Raw genomic sequence first — 21,352 nt, forward strand, 5'->3', positions numbered from 1 at the left:
CAACTCGGACGCAGACTTCAGACTGGCTGCTCGATGGCGCGTCGAGTTTGTCCTGGTCTTGCGATTGCTTGACGCAAGGTTCTGAAGAAGTGGGATGAGAGGTGAAGTGAAGGTTTGAGTTCGCCAATGTCGTTGGCTTGGCAGGGCAAGAGGCGCGAGGGACTTGGTGCAACGTCGAGCAATGCCGCAGCCAGATATGCCACAATGCGACGACACATTTCGAGCCGATTATGGCTGCCATCAGTCTGCATCATCCTCCTCTTCTCGGGCATAGCAACGGCTAGCTTAGGCGATCGTCTGCCAGAGTTCAAGCAATGTGTGGAAGTAAGAAGAGACATGATTGTGTGCTCTAAGAAGCAGACGCTGAGAGGCGACGACATAGGACTGTATAGAAGCCAATTGTGGCGCGGATGGGCCTAGCATCTGTAAGTATACCTTCACGCCAACTGATTGCGAAGATCTCTAATGCAACCATCTTCCAGCCCTTCTCCATCGCCTCCTCTTCTGGACCTGTCCTTCCGAATGCGACTATGCATGCCAACACATCGTTACCGACCAACGACTAAGCCGCGACCCTCCATACCTCTCGCCGATAGTCCAATTTCACGGCAAATGGCCCTTCTACCGCCTGTTCGGCATGCAAGAGCCTGCCTCCGTCCTCTTCTCCCTTCTCAACTTCCTCGCGCACCAGCATGGCATTAGCAAGATCAGGGAGCAGATACCAGCTCGATATGCTCTGAGGAAATACTACTTGGGCTTTGGATACTTCGGTCTTGCTAGTTGGATCTTCAGCATGATCTTCCATACACGCGACAGCAACGTCACCGAGAAATTGGACTACTTTGCAGCAGGAGCGAGTGTCATGTATGGGATGTTCTACACACCAATAAGGATCTTTCGACTCGATCGCAAGGACATTTTTGGCAACAAGACGGGCACAGTCGTGCGAATGTGGACATTGCTGTGCGTCACGTTGTACCTATGCCATGTCGGATATCTCACGTTTATCCGATTTGACTACACCTACAACATGGCAGCGAATGTGGTTGTTGGGCTGATCCAGAATGTGATGTGGACATGGTTCTCGATCTCGAGATTCAGGAAGGTTGGAAGGCTGTGGGCTGCTTGGCCTGGACTGATCGTGTTCTGGATCATTTTTGCAATGAGTCTAGAGCTCTTCGATTTCCCACCTTGGAAGGGCATGGTAGATGCGCATGCGCTGTGGCATCTCGGGACAGTAGGTCCAACGATCTGGTGGTATAAGTAAGTGACGCCGTTGCGAGCTCGATACGGCACATATTGACATGGATGCAGCTTTTTGTTGAAGGATGCCCAGGAAGATCTACAGGCTGAACGCCTGAAACAGTAGCATTGGCCTTTGGTAGCTCCAGAGAGCGACTGACACAATAGCCTCGAACATTCACCGAACTGTTTCCCGAATCCTGGCTCCAGATCGATGAGTGCGCACGGTGGCCAGCCGAGCTTTCTAGACAGTGCCTCGTTCAAGAGGCCGAGCATGATCTTTCGTCCACTTACAACACGGCTCAGGTCATTGATGTGCATGATTTTCTTGTATGCCAGCAATCTTTAGACTTACACATGTTTACAGTCGAAGGCAGAGCGCGTGCCTACACCTGTAGAGGGTCAACATGGCTACGAAATGCAGGTAACCTTCAAGAGCAAACAAGAAGCAAGGAAGTTTCGAATGCTGCGCTGGGCGTAAGTCAACATTGCATAATTGGTCTAACAGACGAGGACAAATTTTCCAGTAACGACCGCTTTGCACAAATTTGCAGTGCTCTTCCAAGACAAGCCATCTCGCACCCACACTCCATCAGCTTCAATATGAGCACCGTCAGTAAGTCTTCCGCTCTTTCGTGGTCAACTACAAGCTGACGCGCGTCACTTTCTTGTATGTCTTGTGGGCGATCTTGAGCTGGCGTCTCGCCACACTACTGCGTCTTGATAGCGTTTTGTCTGCCTCAGCAATGTCGATGCAGCCGTCGACGTCCTGTTCAGAGCACAGTGGGATTAGTTGCTTAATGCCCATGTCACAGAACTTGCCGTCGACGCCGATGAAGTCTTCACCCCAGGATGTCTCAGAGCTGCAAAGCTCCTCTGCGGTTTGGCCCGGGATGCTCGAGATGACGAGCTCATCGACGAGCCACTGCGGCCTTTCGGGCACGTCTCGTTTAGCTGGTTGTGCTGTTGCAGATCAGTCACGGCCACAATCACGAGTTCAAATGATCACACCTCCGATAGGGCCTTCATCTCTTCCAAATATCGTCGACTGGCAGGCCCTCCCGCCCTCGAGGGTCGCACGCACATCTGCCCCGTATGCTCGGGTCCTGAACTTCATCGAGGCACTCATTGTCCCGTCAGTAAAGTCAGAGTCCAGCCAGGTACCTATTAATCGGTCAGTCTGAGCGGCGAAGCGGCAGGGGAGAAACTTCAAAAATGACTCACAGTGCGGTACATATTCTCCTCCGCCATTTGGAATGGTACCAGCTGACTCCTTTCCAAAAGTCCAACGTTGGCCACACTCCTTTCCGATGTCTCCAGTCCAAGCGCCACCCTCCGTATCGTCGACGAAGCCGACCGCGATCCAGGATATACAGATCCCGTCGTTTCCAGCTGCAAGAGAGACGAACGTTGCCTGCTGACCCGACACTCTCTGGTCAATAACAACTTTCGCAACGCCTCCGTTATCAACGAAAGTTCCGGAAGACTGTCCAATGAACTGGTTGCCCGAGTTATATCCAAATGCGGCGGAAATAGTGCCATTCTACGGCTCGTCAGTGGCATGCGCAAGATCAAATCGGTTGCAACTTACCAGATCATTTGGATTGTCTCCAGGATCCGATCTTCCAGCTTTGATGGTCACGATGGTGCCTTCAGGCTCCGCCTCTGGAGCGAAATTCGACTTGATGAAGTCGATAATACCTAGGCCGGTACCGATGGCACCAAGTGCCTCGATGGCGCCAACTTGTCTCCGATCAAGGCTGGTGGCGACCTTATCGTCAGTGCTCAGTCCGAACGTGAGGCTTGGAAGAAGGCAGAGAATGCTGAGGGCCATGTTGGGTGCCATGATCGGAGCCATGATCGAGAAGCAATGGGAAATGTGCTCGTGAATTGCTTGGGAATGAGGTGTCGAGTGCTGCTCTACAATCCTCCAGCAGGGTGATATCAAAAAGGCTTTATATCCTTGCGCTTGCCCCTCCATGCACTCGTTCGCTCGTAGCCTAAGCAAAGGTTAACGGCCATTCTGAGCGGCGGGACGCTACGAAGCTCAAGTCAAGCGCCTGAACGAGGCCATGGCCCCAAAAAGCAATTACGAGTGTCGGTCTTCCTGAGCATCATCGATGTTGATCATATCCATGGCGCTACGATGCTACGACCACATGACAGAGGCACGGCACAGCACACCCCGCCTGATCAGCCGTAGCAGTGCATGTTCGGCCAAGGCATACGACGCTTGTTGCGCGCTCGGCGCTCGAACTGGCAGCGGCATGGATCAAGATTGTCCTTGAGAGATCATCGACCGATCTGAAAGGAGCTCCTTCACCAACACGTAGGAGTATGATCCATGTCACACAGTTGTTTTAGCGTAGACCGGCGTCAAAGGAAGGTCTGCTGCGCCAAGTCAACCGGGCAGGACGACCAATCCATCTACAATGTCTGATTGTATGCTACGCTGGTATTGCATGATATGACCCTGCTTGGACGCCGCTGCTAATCCTCCGAGCCCAGAGCCACAGTCGACATTTTCACCTTCAATACATACCAGTAAGGCCATCGCCGTTGAGTGTCACAGCCGTTCTCGCTCCAGAGGCTTCTGCACAATTTGCCAGCTAGCTGCGTGTCCACTGCACTGCAACGTAACATGCGATCGTCTCGATTCGATTCCCTCAATATGCTTGCTGGCGGCGCAGCATCCATTCAAGGTCCTCGGGATATTTCTGAGTTTGGTCATCAGCTGGATCCGTGAAAACTATAAGCAGCCAAGTCGCTTTGCTATCTATGCTATTCAGCGGCGCAGCAATGATGTCCAGCGCTGGATGCATAGCACGAAGCTACCGGTCCGGGCCGACATTCTCCATGCAGTGGTTACCATCTGGCGTTCATACCTCCACGCATGCTGTGTCATGTCTTCACGCATTCCCAGCCAACTTCACGTCGTTCGGCATAGCATGTTTGCTTGTGAAGGAATCGATGCCCAGTATTCAGCAAGCTTTCGATAGTTGGATACCTATGTCTGCTCGATGTTTGTTCCATCCATCGTTCGATCCGTACTCCAAAGACCATGAAGATCGATGCATCCCCTGGAGCAGGGAGCGTGGCACACGGTATATATGTTCGTCTACCAGGCTCGTAGTCACGTAGCACAAGTGCATCTTGAACCAGCGTCGACTCGCGACTTCTACATCACAACCTCATTCACAGGCTACAGCAATGCAGTTCCCAAACACAGTGCTCCTCATTCTCGGCTTCACCGGACTCTCTGTGCTGGCCAGACATAGTGTTGAGCCTAGACAGAACGATGTTCCGGAGTGCATCAATGGGGTGGAGGGAAACGTCGGCAAGATCTACGACTTCGGTAGGTCCCTTTCACGTGCCTGTACGCTGGACCATTGCTCACACGTGCTGGACCATTGCTCACACGTTTTAGGCGCTGAATGTGCTGATAATTGCTTCGCCAACGAGACCGAGGGTGGCTACAGGGGCACTTGCAAAGGTCGTTGCCAGCCTTTTGGACGTCCAGAACCGCAGTTCGAGTGCCGTGGATCGTAAGTCCGCTGACTGCTGGGCTGATGCACATGTACTGAAGCAATCACAGCTAGTCCGCGAGCCTTGCTCGGAGGTTCCATCGACCTTGGCGTCGCATTCAACCAGTGACTAGGGAATTTTCGCTGTCTGTCCCGCGTGACTAAATTTCTTGTCGAGTCTGCAGCTTCATATGCTTGGGATTCGGTCTGGGCGAGAGCAACGCTAGTAGCACCACAGTAGCAGTGAAATTAAAGTTTGTTTTCATGTTCAAGGTTCGGCGCGATCAACACACCTTCTTGAATCAATCCTTGGCATGCGCGCCTTCTCGGTAGGCACTCGGTTTAGGCATGGTCACCAGCCGCACACGGACGGGACTTTGATCTAGCTCAGGGGGCCGTGCTGATTGCGAGCGCTTGGATAGTTCAGTATGCTTGCCTAGCACTTCAGCTCACACTCCACGCAACACCACCGGATGATGTTGAGCGGGCAGCACAGTCCAGGCCTTCACTCGAGGCACGGCCATCGACAACTCATCGATAAATGACCCGGCATGAGAGAAAGATTGCATTCTGCCGCTCACTGACCGGCTCGCAAGCCTGTCCTCCGCAGCGCCTAATAGCGCACAGAAGCGGCGCAGAAATAAGAAACTTTCGAACAAAGCAAGCCAGCTGCATCCTTTAGAGCGCAATAGCAAACCTTCGCCGCCCAAGCAGCCAAGATCGTCAGTGCATTCGTATCGAAGCAGTATTGCGGCGCAGAATCATCAAGAGCTCTTGTTGGACCGCGCTTATTTGTCGCGAATCATGCCTTTTATGACAGCGCATGTTTCACGCCCAGCTTCGTGCTCTTGGCTGCTCCGCTGATCATAGCCTGGTACGCCCGCAGGAGAGAGCTAGCACATATTGCACTCTGATCTTTGCCTTGGCCGACGTCGTCGTATGCTCAGAAACATACTGTGCCACATCCGCGCATGTAAAGAAGACTATTGTCAACATTCCAGTACTCCAGCTCCCCGTTTACAACCAAAAACTCGAAGGAATTGTCGCACTCGCAGTTCAAGAGCTAGCACGTACCATGGAGGCCCGGACTCTTGCTACAAGAAGACTCTCAGCGCTGATCTTGGTTAACCTTGCCGGCCTGCTCTTGAAGACTGCCCAAGCACAATCGGACAACCTCGCTGTGACATTCTCCCCGGACACCCTCAGTACATGCGCTAGCCCTTCGAATGTTACAGACCAACAAGGTTTCACAATCTCAATTTCCGGCGTTCCGCTCGTGAACCACTGCTTCGACCTCGCCTCACTCACACAAAGCCCGAACTCCTCAGGCATCATAAACCAGACAGATCGTCTACCGGACAACATCAAATACCCGGATCTGGACCCCTTCTACTATAATCTCACCAACCAAGCCGCGTACGATGCGTCAAAAAACTATTCCAACATCTTCTATGAACAACTCGTGCTGGCGGCCGGAGCCGGCGAGACTGATGTCCAGGAAAACACGGCCGCCCGGCGAATAACACTCTTCTCTGGGCCAAACTGCACGCACTTGTACAACCCTGACAAGCGACGTGATGAGGATTGGTACAGGATTTCTTGTGTCAGTCCTGAGGAGGGTCAGTGTAATCGAGCGAGTATTGGGATCAAGAGCTTTATTGTAGCTAATCCATTGGATCGGTTCAATGGGGGAGGGGAAGAGGAGTGTAATACGTTTGCGTTGTTTGGAGGGGCAGAGAGGTTGAGCGGGAGTGCTTGGAAGGTTGTTGTGGGAGTGATCATGGCAGTTGGCTGGATGACCAGCTGAGCAAAACGGCGCTTTGAAACGTTTCGCAAAGCACTTCTTGCGAGCAAAGTGCATGACAGCTTTTGCGAGTGAAATACACCGCGATAGGGCAAGTTAAACCTCTGCTGCAATTGATTGAGCATAATCTTGCATTCCGTGTTTGTGCCTACTCTTATAATGTCTCTGTCTGAGCAACGACCGGCTGACTACGACGTTCTCACGCTCAAGTATATGAGCTCGAGTATTCTGTGACATGTGATCATGATAGCTACGGACAAGCAACGTGTCCCTGCATGCAAGTAGCTCCATGTCCTGCGATCGACAATCGTTCTTCTCCACTAGCATGCTGCGGCTCCTTCTCGGCTGTGGCCTAATCCATGACTGTGTCTCAACCATCATACAGAGCTTCCAAGTAGAGCAGGCTGCCATACCATGTTGCCATATGTTGAGCTTGTCACAGGAGGGCCACTCGCTGCATCAGTTGCCACAATCGCTCACTGGGTACGACGTTCGAACAGAGTTCCACCGTGACCTTAGGATCTCTTCTCACGATGTGGTACCCCTTGTCTTGATACTTTTGCAGAATATCTTCCATCGAAAGCTCCAGTGCATCCGATGGTTCTCCTGCTGCCTCGCGAAAACGTCTGCCGCACTGATGCATTGAAGTGATGATGTCTCTGAACGTGATTCCGTCTTCAGACCGGACCACACAATCCACGGTATCACGCCTGGTCCATCCGGCTGCTCTGCTCTTGACTAGCCAGTGTTGAATGACCCTGACAACCTTGCATGGCGGGTCAGTAATGAATGCATCCAGTACCGGGCTCTGGCCTGTGAAGGTAGAACCGAGTGCCGACGGCGCATTCAGCGATCTTGCTAACATGCGCACTTTCCTTCCAAGTGTTGCGCTGACTCGCTCGGGCGTTCGAGCATTGAGCCTGTCAGCAGCCGAATCCTTGAAATGATTCATGAGAACCAGTAGAGGATGAAGCTTCACAGGCTGAAGGAACGTACGGGACTTGATGCTCGCCTCATCCGGCAACTCACTGAGTTCGGTATCGTCGGGCGCTGGAAAGATTCTTGCGATTGTGAATGTAAGTGCTTCCTTGAATTCCCAGACTTTCCTCGGGGTCGCGGAGAGGAGGAAAAGCTTCTCTTTGATTGCCTTCGAGGTATTGACCAGAGCTTTCCATTGAGTACAAACACGGTATGCGCTGTACACCGATTTGACAGGAAGCTGCAGAATGATGTTCTCGAGAAGCTCGGCGGTATTGAAGACAGCTTGACGGGGCGCGTCTACTTGCGTGAATATCGTGGTTTCGGCTGCTGTAGCAGGGGCTGTGGCCTGCTTCGAAGCGCGAGGAGCCTGTGTGGTGTTAGTGTTGAGCGCGGCAGCGCGACTAAAGGTGACGATCACTGACCTTTGCTTTGCGTGTTGCGACTCCGTCGCTCTCGTTCAAAGGCGCTTTGCGCTTCTTGCTCGCCATGCTCTCGATGCCGATGAGATGTCTCGCGCCAGACGCTTCTGGTGCGGCGCGATCTCGCGAGCAGACGGTGATGAGAAGACAATGAATGGTGAAAGTGAGGGTCGCGCGTCAGCAATAGCAAACACGCCAAGGCGTCCTCGCTGCCCGTCTCTTATCGCCGTCGCATCCGCCCCGCCCCGCCACCGATATTGATTGACCCCCCATCAACTCCAGCCCACCCCATTCACGTACCCCTCAGCCACCGCACCGCCGCCGCCTCAGTTTAAAGCTATATAACTCCGCTGCAATCCTGCTTACTCATGAAATCGACTCGGTACCACCTTTCAGGATTGGTTTAGGAAAGGTGCCCCAGTCGTAGGTCAGCAGGCACACTGGGAAATGCCGAGTACCAGTGTGATCCTTGGTTCCTTAAAAGATGTCTGCCGACTCGCAGGAGAGTCGTCGGGCTATCTTTTTGCTGTTTTGTTTGATGTTCTGGTAGTCCAAGGTTCGAGCCAGGGGTTTGGCTTGAATTCTTTTTGCAGCGGCGCGGCGTACTTTTAGCGACAGCGACGTTCTCGATCGGAGGCAACTTCGCGCACCGCCAACAACTGCTCCATTGGCAGTTCTCCTCGGTCTCAGCTGGTAGCTGTTCTGTGTGAGTTGTGCCACGTCCTTTTGCATCCGTCCGTTCAGTGCGCGTCTTGGACGTTTTGTGTGAAACGAAGTTCCATTGCTGTGGTCTTGAGGTCTGTCTATGTGATCCTCACAGAATTTTGGCATCCTTTTTGGCCGGCCTGTCACCGAAGATGGTCGTGCCTACTCTCACTTCATCGCTTCCAGCAGAGATGGCAGCCTCAAAGTCCTGGCTCATGCCCATGCTCAGCTTCAGCTCATCCTTCTCGATCCCAAGGTCGCCGGCGACTTTGTCCCTCGTGTCTCTCAGCGTGACAAAGTCCTCATTCAACACATCGGGCGAAGATGCCTCCTGACTTCTCGCGATCGCGCCAATGGTCATGAGCCCTGCCAACTGCAAACTCGGGCACTGGTCCCGCACATGTTTGCAGAGCTCAGTCGCATCCTTCGGCTCAACACCGCTCTTGCTCTCCTCGCCTGAGGTGTTGACTTGCACCAGCACCCGCAGCTTTTCCGTCAAAGACTCTTTCTCCGCGAGCGACTTTCTGCCTTTCTCTAGCTCGTTGGCCTTCTTTGCCGTGTCCACACTGCTCACGCACCACAGGTTTGGCACCTCTGAAGCCAATGGCTTGCACTTATTGGTCTGCAGACCTCCAATCATGTGCCATCTGATCGACCTCGGAAGCAGACCCGCCTTCTTCGTCAACTCGTCCGAGTAGTTCTCGCCGAAGTCACTCTGCTTCAGAGGTGACTGGTGTAGCGCCAGAATATCAGTGGCAGGTTTCAGCTTCGAGACGGCGATCACCCTGACCTATGCTTCATGTCAGTTCTGCACATGCAATCCTCTGTTTTCTACACATACCGCGCGACTCCCTCGAACAGCATCGACGCGCTTCACGACCTGTTCGAGGTTTTCCACGAGCACCTTGGCCCGCGCGGGATCGACTCGCATCTCTTCCACCGAATCGGACATGGCACGAATACTCGATGGCCTGTGCAAAGTGCTGTCAATGGACGAAGGCCTGCACTGCTTGGCTTGTGAGTACGCATGAAGTCATCCTCGGGCGAAGTTTGCAGCGAGCCAAGGCCGATCCTGGACGGATCGTGCTTGCCCCGCAACGGAAGATGTGGAGGCAGATGGACTGATCGTCAGGCACGACTTCACCTCCTCATCGACACAGTTTTTGAGTCGTCCAGATTTTACAGCATGACATTGAAACGCATGCGGTAAACGGCAGAAAGACTTGCGTGCCATGCTCAATCAATTCTCATTACAGTGTTCGGGACTCCGCTGAGAAGCCGCTTCTCCAGTCTTGTCAACTGAACGACATTCTTCTGTACTCAAGATCGGTAGTTGGAACCTTGCCGCGCTAGGCAAGACGCGCTAAGCACGGCTGCACGACAGGCTTGTCAACATGCAGGCTCTTCGCCCGCAGGCGGGTTGATGGCCACCGAAACATGCTACAATCTCATCGCCACTCCGCGTGGCATGAATGCCGGGCAGGCATCCGAACAAGGATGAGAGAGTATCTCAGGCACCACCGAGAAGCGAACGGTGTGAAAGTCTCGCGAAATATGCGGCTGATCGGTACTGCTTCTCGTCTTTTAAGCGAGCTCCAAAAGCATAAAACGAGTCGTGAGTACTGCTCACCATTGTCTCTCATTCTCTTCTTCTTGAACTTGGAGCAATTGTTTTACGTCGGACAGGATGCTGCTCCGAGTACTAAGCACAGCATATCTTGCTGGACTGGCCGCAGCGAAGTACGATGAATACATCTTAGCCCCGAGATCACGGACCATCAGCCCCAGATCTGTCTACCAAGTCAACGGAACAGTCGAAGATGCAGAATCACTCCTTGTCGGTGGTGAGGGAGGTGCGACATTCACGGACGATTCGACAGTAACCTACGACTTCGGTATCAACATTGGAGGCATCACCACCTTGGTCATTGGAGATGTCGACCCGGACCAATACATCGGCATCGCGTACTCCGAGAGTTCGCTTTGGATCACTCGAGAGGGCAGTGATGCTACTGCAGATGCTGGTCTTGACGAGGTGCTTTGGTTCCAACCTACCGGTCCTGGCAACTACACTGTTGACCCAAGTCACAACCGAGGCGGCTTCAAGTATCTGAGTCTGATCCACAACACCACTGGTAACCTGGAAGTCGAACAGGTTACAGTGCACTACACGGCAATGCCTCATGTGGCCGAGGACGAGATTGCCCAGTACAGCGGGTACTTTCATTCCAACGACGAGCTGGTCAACAGAGTATGGTATGCTGGAGCATACACAAACCAGCTGTGCACAGTAGGTTGCGATATTTCTGCAGGTCAGGGCAGCACGCGTTGACATGACACAGATTGACCCGAGGTATGGCGATTCCTTGCCATTCATTGGCGTGATCAACTCAACCCAAAAAGGAGACGAGACCCCGCCAAATCCGTGGTACACCAACTATACTATCACAAACGGCACATCTGCTCTCGTCGATGGAGCCAAGCGTGATCGTCTAGTTTGGGCGGGCGATATGGCTATCGCTGTGCCGGCCATTATCGTATCGTACGACGACCTTGTATCTGTCGCCAATGCGCTTGATTCTCTCTTCCAGCGCCAGAATGAGTCTGGTCGGCTTCCATACGCTGGCGCCCCCTTCCCTCCTGCGGTCTCCTTCACCTACCATCTTTACACTTTGATTGGAGTTGCCGACTACTACCTCTATTCTGGCGATCTCGACTATGCTCGAGAGAAATGGCCAGCCTACAAACGTGCTATTGACTGGTCCCTCTCCAACATCGACTCTACTGGCCTCATGAACGTCACCTCTCCCGCCGACTGGCTCCGGTTTGGCATGGGTGGTCACAACATTGAAGCGAACGCCATTCTCTACTATACTCTCCAACAAAGCATCCTTTTGGCCGAAGCCCTCAACGAGGATGACGCTGTGGTTTCCAACTGGAGCAGCACGGCCTCCAGAATAAAGACTGTCGCCAACGAACTCCTCTGGAACGAAGACCTCGGCCTCTTCATTGACAACGAGACCACCACCCTCGCTCCACAAGACGGGAATTCCTGGGCCGTTGTCTCCAACATCACCCTCTCTGCCGAGCAAAATCAACGCATCAGCGAGTCTCTCCAGTCCCGGTGGGGTCCCTACGGCGCTCCTGCCCCAGAAGCCGCCGACGCAGTCTCCCCCTTCATCTCCGGCTTCGAACTGCAAACCCACTTCCTGGCCAACAACGCATCTGCAGCACTCGATCTGATCCGTCTGCAATGGGGCTTCATGCTCGACGACCCACGCATGACGAACTCCACTTTCATCGAAGGATACTCGCAGACGGGAGAATTGCACTATGCGCCTTACACCAACGATCCTCGCGTGTCGCATGCACATGGCTGGGCGACAGGTCCGACATCATCGTTGACGTTCTACGTCGCGGGTATCCACATCTTGACCGCAGGTGGAGAGACGTGGGAGTTGAGCCCTAGGTTGGGAGGACTGACTTTTGTTGATGCTGGGTTTGAGACGACTGTTGGTGAATTCAAGAGTCAGGTTAACGGGAGTGAGAGTGGTGAGGTGCAAGGGTTCAGGTTTAGTACGCCCCCAGGCACGACAGGAAGAGTGAGTCTGCCGGGCGTGGAGGGCAGGTTGAGGAGTGCGGATGGGACAGTTGTGAGCCTTGTGGATGGTGAGGCGAGCGATGTGGCTGGTGGTGATTGGGAGCTGGTCCTCGATGGAGGCAACTCGACTGGTGGTGGTAATGGCACGACCGGAGGTTCAACGCCTGTGCCATATACTGGTGGTGCTCCGATGGGTGCGACGGTTTCCGTTTTGGTGGGAGCTGTGGCTGTCATGGCTGCTATTCTGTAATGTGATATACCTGACGAATGGTACACTCATATGCACTTTATCTATCATTACCTCAAGTCCATCTGGGCCAGGTTTCGATACCCACCTGGAGTCACACAACACATATTTGCATCTTCAGGATCCGACGATCCCGCCACATGACCTATGTAAGTTCGTGGCTGACAAGGAATAAGTGACCGAAATAGAGATGATAAGAGTCTTGGATAGTGGTACCGCAGCACATGCACGTCTCCGCATATCTTGAAGCCTCTGACGTGATGCAGTACTTGAATAGGCATATGCGTAGGCGTTTGCTGTGAGGTTAGGGCTGGAGGATTGGAGTGTGGGACACGTGCTGTTTGAGGAAGCGAGTGTGGCTCATTGAAAGGGACTTGATGTGAGGACTACATGGGGAAGTGTGCTTGTTAGATGAGGATGTAGTTGCTTGAGAAACTTATCGCCGGACGGCTGCGTGCCCGAGTAGACGTGTTACAGCTCGATGTCCTGGCGATGATTGTGATGATAAATGAATGTTTCAATCGGGCTGCCACGCGAGTGACACGTTGTTCCCGCGAAAGGCGTTCCTTCCTGCACTACCGTTCGTGCCGTCTGCCACGATCTGCCTCGATCGGAATATGGCGGGAGACAGATGAGATGTTGTTGCAGTCGAGCCAAGAGAAGTTGTACAATAATGTGAGTGTTGGTGTTGTTGGGCTGCGGCAGCAGCAACACGTCTTGGTCAACAACTGCCTTTTCTCGCGTTCGAGGGCGGGGCTTGGCGCTTTCCGCCGCCGGACCCTGCAAGAGTGGACCCGCGCCTTTCCAAAACATGCCGCTTGGAAGTTCTGCTCTGTAAACTTTTGGGAGCGATCTCCACAGCACACCCGCCGACGCTGCTGTGCCCATATGCCAACATGGACGCCGCCGCCCTTCGCACGCGCATTCAGGCCACGCTGACCACGGATGCCGACGTGAGGCGGCAGGCCGAGACGGAGCTGAAGTCGGTGCGTGACATTTCCACGGACAACTCACTACTCTCGCACTGGCGGGGAAGCTGTGAGACCAGCATGGCGTGAGCTGACTCGGGCAATCTATCGAACAGGCAGAAGAAACTCCGGGCTTCCTCGATGCTCTACTCAATATCCTCGAAGCTGAGCAAGATGCGGGAGTTCGACAGTCCAGTACGTGGGAGTAGCACATCATCGAGTCGCGTGATGAGTCGTCGGCAAGACACTGACCCGCAATGAACAGCCGCCATCTATTTCAAAAACCGCGTCAACAAAGGCTGGTCCAAGCCGGAAGATGCCATTCCTGCGACATCGTCCATCCAGGACGACGAAAAGGCCGCCGTCCGACAACGACTCGTGCCCGTCCTCGCCAAATCCAGCCCCGGCATCCGCCCCCAACTCATAGTCGCTCTGCAGAAGATCCTGCACAACGATTTCCCTAAGCAGTGGCCCGACTTCGTCGATATTACCAACAACCTTCTCCACTCCCAAGACGTGTCTTCCGTCTTCGCCGGGCTGCAGTGTCTACTGGCAATATGCCGCACTTACCGATTCAAACTCGGCGACAGCAGAGGCGATTTTGACAAAATCGTCGAGGCTACCTTCCCGCAATTATTGAACATCGGAAATAGCTTGGTCAATGAAGAGAGTCTCGAGGCGGGAGAGATGCTCAGGACTGTGCTCAAGGCCTACAAGCACGCCATATATTTCGAGCTTCCTCAACAGCTGCGATCACATCAGGCCATGGTGGACTGGTGCACACTGTTTCTGCGCGTAGTCAGCAAAGAACCTCCTGCGAACTCGATGATGGAGGATCTGGATGAGCGAGAGATTAATCACTGGTGGAAGTGCAAGAAGTGGGCATACGTCAATTTGAACAGGCTGTTCGTGAGGTACGGAAATCCTGCGAGCTTGCAAAAGGGAAATGGCGAGGACTACTCCGCAGTCGCAAAGAGTTTCATTGCGACTTTTGCGCCAGAAATTCTGAAGGGATACCTTGGCCAGATTGAGCTGTGGGTCAGCAAGAAGGTGTGGTTGAGCAAGCCGTGCTTGTCCTACACCCTCGGATTTTTGGACGAGTGTGTGAAGCCAAAGGCCATGTGGGATCACCTGAAGCCACACATGCCAATTCTTATCGAGCATCTGCTCTTTCCAGTGCTGTGCCAGACAGACGAGGATCTGGAGCAGTTTGAGGAGGAGCCCGCGGAATACCTGCACCGCAAACTCAATTTCTACGAAGAAGTTTCGGCACCGGATGTGGCGGCAACCAACTTCCTCGTCACTCTCACCAAGGCAAGGCGAAAGCAGACATTCGAGGTCCTCTCATTCATCAACAACATTGTCAACAAATACGAGGCCGCACCGGAGGACCAGAAGAGCCCGCGCGAGAAGGAGGGTGCTTTGCGCATGATCGGGACGCTCGCCAACGTCATCCTGGGCAAGAAGAGCCCTATCGCGGACCAGGTCGAATACTTCTTTGTGCGACATGTCTTCCCGGAGTTCCGCAGTCCTCATGGCTTCCTCAGAGCGCGTGCATGTGATACCCTTGAGAAGTTTGAGGCTCTCGACTTCAAGGATGCCAACAACCTCTCCATCATCTATCGCAATATTCTGGAGTCCATGGCCGACCCCTGTCTACCCGTCCGTGTCGAGGCTGCACTCGCACTTCAGCCACTTATCCGACATGACCCTATCAGGATCATGATGCAGCAGAATATTCCACAGATCATGCAACAATTACTGAAGCTTGCTAACGAGGTCGATGTTGATGCCCTTGCGAATGTCATGGAAGACTTTGTCGAGGTATTCGCTGCGGAGCTCACTCCTTTCGCTGTGGCGCTTAGTGAGCAACTCAGGGATACATATGTCCGAATTGTGCGCGAGCTCATCGAGCGCAACCAATCCAAGGATGGTGAGGATGGCTATGGCGACTTTTTGGACGACAAGAGCATCACAGCACTCGGTGTCTTGCAGACAATTGGCACACTTATCCTTACTCTGGAGAGCACGCCAGATGTGCTAGCTCACCTCGAAACCATACTCATGCCGGTCATCACGATCACATTGGAGCACAAGCTATATGACTTGTACAACGAGGTGTTCGAGATAATTGACAGCTGCACCTTCGCTGCCAAGGTCATCTCTCCTACGATGTGGCAAGCTTTCGAGCTCATTCACCGGACTTTCAAATCTGGCGCTGAGCTCTATCTCGAAGACATGCTGCCTGCGCTCGAGAACTTTGTCAACTACGGCTGGAGACAACTCCTGGAGACACCGCAATACCTTGACGCCATCGTCGACATGATTCGAACTATCTTCAAGGATGACAAGGTCGGCGGAGTGGACAGGATATGTGGTTGCAAATTGGCTGAAATTCTCATGCTCAACCTGAAAACCGGCATCGACAATTACGTTCCTGAGTTCATCTCGCTCGCTATGGGCGTTCTGACGAATGACGACCTGAAGGTGAAGTCGTACAAGATTCATCTTATGGAGATGGTTATCAACGCCATCTACTACAACCCTCGCCTTGCGCTTACTGTTCTTGAGGCGAATGGCTGGACAAATAAGTTCTTCAGCTTGTGGTTCTCCAGCATTGACAGCTTCACACGAGTGCATGACAAGAAGCTCTCAATTGGTGCTATCACTGCCCTCCTGTCACTGAGAATGGAGGAGGTACCACAGAGCGTGCAACCGGGTTGGCCTAGACTGCTGCAAGGTGTGGTGCGACTCTTCCAAACCCTACCTGCTGCCCTCAAGAACCGAGAAGAGGCGCAGAGGGAAGAGGACTTTGGCCTCTCTGGGGATTATGACGACGATGAAGAGGTGAGATGCATTTTTGTTCTTGCGTTGTGTATCAGTACTGACTATCGCGCAGGAAGAAGAGGAGTGGGAGGCTGAAGATTGGGAAGCTGAGGAGACAGAAGAGAGCACTGATGTCAAAGACGAGAGCACTGCCTACCTCGACTTCCTTAGTCAACAAGCGAGCAAGTTCAATGCTGCCGTTGGTGAGGATGAAGGTGATGATGAGCTCGAAGAGGAAAGTCTACTGGAGACACCACTCGACTCAATGGAGCCGTATGGTTTGTTTAAGACGACGCTTGAGAGTAAGTTCAGACCCCAGCTTGTGCGACGTAGCAATTTCGTGAAGCGGCATACTGACGAGATAACAGCGATGCACACCGCCCAGCCTCAATTCTATCAGCAACTGTACGGCATGCTTGGGCCTGAGGAGCAGGCAGTCGTCCAATCAGCAATCGAGCAAGCGACCAAGATTCAACAGGCTCAACAGGCCTCCGCAGGTGACGCTACGACACCAACTCAGACGAACGGAGCCTAGAAGTCCCCGCTTGATACAGCGGCCGGAGGTGCCGCATCTAGTCGACTAAGCCTTTCGCAACATCGAACACAAATACAAGCACGGAAAGAAGACTTTCACGAATCGGTGAAAAGACCTGAGCGACTAATGGAAGAACTCATCAAACTCCGGGCCTCGTTTGAAGCTGCCCGTATGGCGATCAGAATAAGTGGACAGGCCCGCCATTGGGAGTGAAGGGCGGAGTAGGGCCCCCTTGAGAATTTGACGATTTGATGGTAAGGCACCTGTGGATGAGGAATGAAGTATGAGGGCACGTCATTCTTGCGAATTGATAATATTTGCATCAACACCAGAAGTAAAAACTCCAAAAACAAATAAGAATTCCGAAAGTGAAACTTGGATTCTGTTTTCTTTGCCGTAGATACAACAAGTTGTCACTGCCCTCAGTATCATACGGACCGCAGATCGCCACCGTGCCTTCAAAGTCTTGGATGGCTACGACGAATGCTTGGTGACGCACAGAGTTGTCGGCGCGCAGAACTTTGCAGCGCATCTCTCGAAGACTCTCGGGTGGCAGGAAGAGTGAAAGAGGAGGAAGAGACCGCCTGTCTAGAGCACGGCCAGCATGATGAGCTGCGTCATTCGATCTCGGGTTGTCTCTATTCTACTGTCGATCCCGCCAGCTGTCTGGTGTGGTGTGCCGTGATGGTATTCAATAGTCCGAGCCTTGCCTTGACGACTGTATATTGGCTCTATTGATTGTCTTCTTTTTGGTAGGTTTGAGATTTGCTTGTCACGGCTTTTGTGAGGTTAAGGTAGCGGATATTTTGGTTTGTATGTTGTCATTGCTACGAACGTGAGGTATCATCGGTGCATGCATTGCAAGAGCTGTAATCTAGGATCGGACCAACAAGCAGCTGCTCATGCTAGTAGTACTTCTGTAAGAACTCCTCTAAACTCGTGAAATGAAAGTCCGGCAAGAGACGATTCCATGTGTCCGAGACAGCATAGCCACCCATGTAAACAGAATACATGATTTTCGCGTTGAATGTACGGCTCCAAGACTCTCTGAATTGCTCTGGTATGGCAGCATGATTGAAATCAGCGGCCCAAGAAGTGGGAAGCCGACCAGCTCGCGCCTGCGCCAGCGTGACGTACTCAATGTCGAACTTCTTGCCTGCACGATCAAAACTCATTATCAGCATTTGTCACGTTAACGGCGCCGTTGCTTGTCAACTTTACCTCTAAGCCGTTCCCCAATCTCAACTAGCTCGGGTGCTGACAACATGACGGAATGCATGCCGCCGTCGACAGGCCACTCTCCTACATAATCCACTGCTTCAGCCGCAACCGCGGCGATATCGTTCACTGTCGTCAGGCCAAAGCGGCCAGGATTGTCTTCCTTGAGCAAGATTGCGCGGCAGTTGAAGAAATCGACTTGCATCCCAAGGTTCGGGAAGTGTTTGCAGGTCTGCTTCGGGTACGCGAGGTAGTCAAGGGCAAGGCCTGGCATGAATCTACAGTACTCGAGAACCTACAACATTGGAGACTCTGGTCAGCCGCATGGACAACGTTTCCAGATGATCGTGAGGCCTACCTTCTTTTCAGCGTTGATCTCCTCAAGATATGCTGCGATGGCTGCTTTTCCCGCATACCACGGAGTTCCTGTCGATGACGCCCTGCAAGATTTCATAACGTCAGAACTGTCTTGTCTGTTCTGTCCCATAGGACGACGAACTCGCTGCAAAAAGAACATGGTAGACCAACCCTACCCACTCGCTAGGTGCAAATCGTTTGACCTTGGCTTCCACACATGCATCGATCAGGTTCTTTTGCGCAACGTTTCCAGGGTCCTTTCCCGTGATGATGAAAGAAAAGACAGTTTCAACGCCTCGCAGTGCATCAACGATCTGACTTTTCTGGTTATAGTCCACTTGAATCGCTTGTACGCCGTTCGGTAAAGTTACTTGCGCCGCGTCCTAAAGCATAGCCCTGTCAGGGTGGAACGAAGGGCAGACCATGCGTCCAATACGTTACCTGACGCGTCAAAACGATAACTTGGTGTTTGTCTTTGGCGAGTAGAGCGTCGATGACTTCACGACCAAGACCGCCTGTGCCTCCTGCGACGGCAACCTTGACCATTGTTATTTCAAGACTCGATGAGGTTCCCTCAATTGTGTCTCGTCACAGCTTGAAAAGATGTAACCTCCAGCGAATACAGCATTGTATCGTGGGCACGCACTCGTCTGTCGACATACTCGAGTTCAGCTGACAAAGTGTGCACATGGCTCTAGGGCTGTGCATGGGTAGGGTGAGGGATCTGGCATCGCGCTTACCAGGGCTATATCGTGGGACGTTTGGACCTGCAGGATATCCCTGCTTGATGGAAAATCAAGAGACCGTGCTAGTTTTAAAGAACACGAGGGCAAATTCCAGGCCCTTCTAGCCGCGAAATGGGCAATCATAGTCGCTGGCGTAGCGCTGCAGTGCTCTCGATAGAAACACGATAACTAATCAGAAACATCATCAAGGTCTTCAATGTCTGTTCTGTGCCGCGCGAATCCATCTCGAACCACGAGCAACACCGTGCTGCAACTATAGGGCGATACATTATTCCATTTTGAAAGTTCGGATTCGAGTCTCACTAGGTATAAGCAGGGGAATTTGGCTCAGAGCGTCTTGGTCTACGATTCGGCTCAATGCAATGATCCAAATCTCCTTTTTCGCCGCCGCAGAATATGGCGGTAAGTGCTATCTTGACGGGCTTCCAGGTTCTTCGTCGACTCGCCAACTCAGAAGCTACGCAGTGGTACTGCAGCTGTCGACTTTGGCTTGGCTTAGAAAGACTTCTGCCACACTGGATGGAAAGAAGTGCCAATCCTAGGAAAGCAGCAGACAGGGGCATGTGTCGTGTAATCAGATTAGTAACCCTGGTTTCAGGTGCTCGAGCTGTTCCTCGCTCGCATCGAATCTACACCGTACTTCGTCTGGAGTGTCTTGCGCAAGGGCAGAGTGCGCACAATGAAGCAAAGCAGGAACCCTGCGCCAGCAAAAGCAAGCGCAACTTGCCAGACCCTCAAGAGGCTCGAGACGAAAACGTCCTTGGCCACAGCAAGCGCCTGTGGCGTCTCCCGCAAAGAGTCCATGAAAGCTTTGGTCGCGGTTGAATATGCTTGTCCATGCGATAGCGCCTGTTTCAATGAAGTGTCGGAGATGCTATCCGACAGGGATTCGACGCGATCTTCGAAAATCGCAGCCGCGATGGCGACACCCCACATGTACCCGAAATTGCGTGTAGATGTGGTAAATCCGACTGCCGCAGCAACATCATCTTCTGGAAGGCTCGCTAGAGCGGCTGGAAGACAGCTCGTAAGAAGGATGCCGAATCCCAGCGCGAAGGGAACCTGGAAGCCGAGCAGATAACTGATTGGAGAACTGGGGTCCAGAAGGAGAAGCAAGCCGAATCCGATCATTAGCAGTCCAAAACCCGCGAAATGGAAGAACCGGTATTGACCTGTTTTTGCAACAATCACCCCTGCTAAGATGCCAGCAGGGGCCGTCAAGATACTTGTTGGAAGGGCCAACACAGCGGCTCGCATTGGTGACACCGCCAGAACTCCTTGGCTGTAGACACCCAAGAAGTAGATGAGCCAGTACAGCAGCATGGCCTGCAGGAAAGTCAGGGCGAAGATAGTGGCCGATGTGCGATTTGCAAAGATTCGAAGAGGCATCAGAGCATCATTCCGGCTCATGTTTGCTGCCTCGAACACGACAAATCCGGCCATACCGAGGAAACCAAGCAGTAAGGGGAGCAGGACGCGCCAGGACGACCATTCATATCGACTATCAGCCCAGCTTATCGCCAGAAGCACGGAGCTCGTCGATCCGGTGAAGAGAATCCCGCCATACCAGTCAATACTGGCCAAGCGTTGTCGTACCGTGCCTTGGGATGGATGCTTGACTCGAAGATACCTGACTGCAATCGCAATTGCAATGGCGGATGCTGGGAGATTGATCCAGAACATCCATCTCCAGGAAACATGCTGGGTGAACGCACCCCCAACTGAGGGTCCGATCACAGTCGCTACCTACTCGCAAGAGTCAGCAGGAATTGGCAAGGCGAAAGAGTGTCACATACTGTCCACGCTACATTGATAAAGCCATTGTACAGGCCACGCTCTCTGACCGGCACTATGTCGCACATAATCAAGGAAGACATGGTGAGTATGCCACCACTTCCTATGCCCTGAATTGCACGCCCGAGTATCAAAACCGCGGTGGATGGCGCAGCACCGCAGAAAGCACTCCCGATAGCGAACAGAGTTATTGAGATAATCATCACGGATCGCCGGCCGAATAGATTGGAAATGTGTGCGCAGATGAGACTTGTGACGGTGCACGCCAACAAGAAGGCATTCACTGCCCAAACATACAAGTCTCGTGAATGCAGCGCGGATGCAATCGTTGGCAAAGCTGGTGATAGTATGGACGTGTCCAGAGCGCTCAAGAAGGACGAGAGAC

The 21,352-nt window shown here is 52.9% G+C and overlaps 10 protein-coding genes across 10 annotated transcripts; 5 read left to right on the top strand and 5 right to left on the bottom strand.

Annotated features, from left to right (window-relative positions):
* Positions 1 to 126: 126 nt before the first annotated feature.
* On the top strand, positions 127 to 1,369 carry CKM354_000901600 (uncharacterized protein; the record flags this gene model as incomplete). Its single annotated transcript, XM_044804420.1, has 4 exons — positions 127 to 324; positions 383 to 425; positions 483 to 1,263; positions 1,315 to 1,369. 4 exons carry the CDS (start codon positions 127 to 129, stop codon positions 1,367 to 1,369), a joined length of 1,077 nt encoding a protein of 358 aa, XP_044660355.1.
* A 516-nt stretch (positions 1,370 to 1,885) lies between these two features.
* Positions 1,886 to 3,100, bottom strand: CKM354_000901700 (uncharacterized protein; the record flags this gene model as incomplete). Its single annotated transcript, XM_044804421.1, has 4 exons — positions 1,886 to 2,205; positions 2,254 to 2,406; positions 2,467 to 2,785; positions 2,834 to 3,100. 4 exons carry the CDS (start codon positions 3,098 to 3,100, stop codon positions 1,886 to 1,888), a joined length of 1,059 nt encoding a protein of 352 aa, XP_044660356.1.
* Positions 3,101 to 4,452: 1,352 nt separating this feature from the next.
* Positions 4,453 to 4,896, top strand: CKM354_000901800 (uncharacterized protein; the record flags this gene model as incomplete). The annotated part of the gene is made up of 3 exons (XM_044804422.1): positions 4,453 to 4,597; positions 4,670 to 4,787; positions 4,842 to 4,896. The coding sequence occupies 3 exons, from the start codon at positions 4,453 to 4,455 to the stop codon at positions 4,894 to 4,896; spliced, it is 318 nt and encodes a 105-aa protein (XP_044660357.1).
* A 945-nt stretch (positions 4,897 to 5,841) lies between these two features.
* CKM354_000901900 (uncharacterized protein) lies at positions 5,842 to 6,573 on the top strand (the record flags this gene model as incomplete). The annotated part of the gene is made up of 1 exon (XM_044804423.1): positions 5,842 to 6,573. One exon carries the CDS (start codon positions 5,842 to 5,844, stop codon positions 6,571 to 6,573), a length of 732 nt encoding a protein of 243 aa, XP_044660358.1.
* Positions 6,574 to 7,006: 433 nt separating this feature from the next.
* Positions 7,007 to 8,039, bottom strand: CKM354_000902000 (uncharacterized protein; the record flags this gene model as incomplete). Its single annotated transcript, XM_044804424.1, has 2 exons — positions 7,007 to 7,918; positions 7,974 to 8,039. The coding sequence occupies 2 exons, from the start codon at positions 8,037 to 8,039 to the stop codon at positions 7,007 to 7,009; spliced, it is 978 nt and encodes a 325-aa protein (XP_044660359.1).
* A 745-nt stretch (positions 8,040 to 8,784) lies between these two features.
* Positions 8,785 to 9,627, bottom strand: CKM354_000902100 (uncharacterized protein; the record flags this gene model as incomplete). The annotated part of the gene is made up of 2 exons (XM_044804425.1): positions 8,785 to 9,465; positions 9,517 to 9,627. The coding sequence occupies 2 exons, from the start codon at positions 9,625 to 9,627 to the stop codon at positions 8,785 to 8,787; spliced, it is 792 nt and encodes a 263-aa protein (XP_044660360.1).
* Positions 9,628 to 10,362: 735 nt separating this feature from the next.
* Positions 10,363 to 12,526, top strand: CKM354_000902200 (uncharacterized protein; the record flags this gene model as incomplete). Its single annotated transcript, XM_044804426.1, has 2 exons — positions 10,363 to 10,965; positions 11,018 to 12,526. The coding sequence occupies 2 exons, from the start codon at positions 10,363 to 10,365 to the stop codon at positions 12,524 to 12,526; spliced, it is 2,112 nt and encodes a 703-aa protein (XP_044660361.1).
* An 893-nt stretch (positions 12,527 to 13,419) lies between these two features.
* Positions 13,420 to 16,852, top strand: CKM354_000902300 (uncharacterized protein; the record flags this gene model as incomplete). Its single annotated transcript, XM_044804427.1, has 5 exons — positions 13,420 to 13,509; positions 13,608 to 13,686; positions 13,757 to 16,338; positions 16,391 to 16,619; positions 16,686 to 16,852. The coding sequence occupies 5 exons, from the start codon at positions 13,420 to 13,422 to the stop codon at positions 16,850 to 16,852; spliced, it is 3,147 nt and encodes a 1,048-aa protein (XP_044660362.1).
* A 905-nt stretch (positions 16,853 to 17,757) lies between these two features.
* CKM354_000902400 (uncharacterized protein) lies at positions 17,758 to 18,973 on the bottom strand (the record flags this gene model as incomplete). Its single annotated transcript, XM_044804428.1, has 5 exons — positions 17,758 to 18,008; positions 18,074 to 18,365; positions 18,429 to 18,510; positions 18,599 to 18,810; positions 18,869 to 18,973. 5 exons carry the CDS (start codon positions 18,971 to 18,973, stop codon positions 17,758 to 17,760), a joined length of 942 nt encoding a protein of 313 aa, XP_044660363.1.
* A 794-nt stretch (positions 18,974 to 19,767) lies between these two features.
* Positions 19,768 to 21,050, bottom strand: CKM354_000902500 (uncharacterized protein; the record flags this gene model as incomplete). Its single annotated transcript, XM_044804429.1, has 2 exons — positions 19,768 to 20,919; positions 20,970 to 21,050. The coding sequence occupies 2 exons, from the start codon at positions 21,048 to 21,050 to the stop codon at positions 19,768 to 19,770; spliced, it is 1,233 nt and encodes a 410-aa protein (XP_044660364.1).
* Between the last annotated feature and the right edge of the window lie 302 nt (positions 21,051 to 21,352).

Source organism: Cercospora kikuchii, assembly GCF_019650295.1.
Source record: "Cercospora kikuchii DNA, contig_00006, whole genome shotgun sequence".
In the NCBI taxonomy this organism is placed as follows: domain Eukaryota; kingdom Fungi; phylum Ascomycota; class Dothideomycetes; order Mycosphaerellales; family Mycosphaerellaceae; genus Cercospora; species Cercospora kikuchii.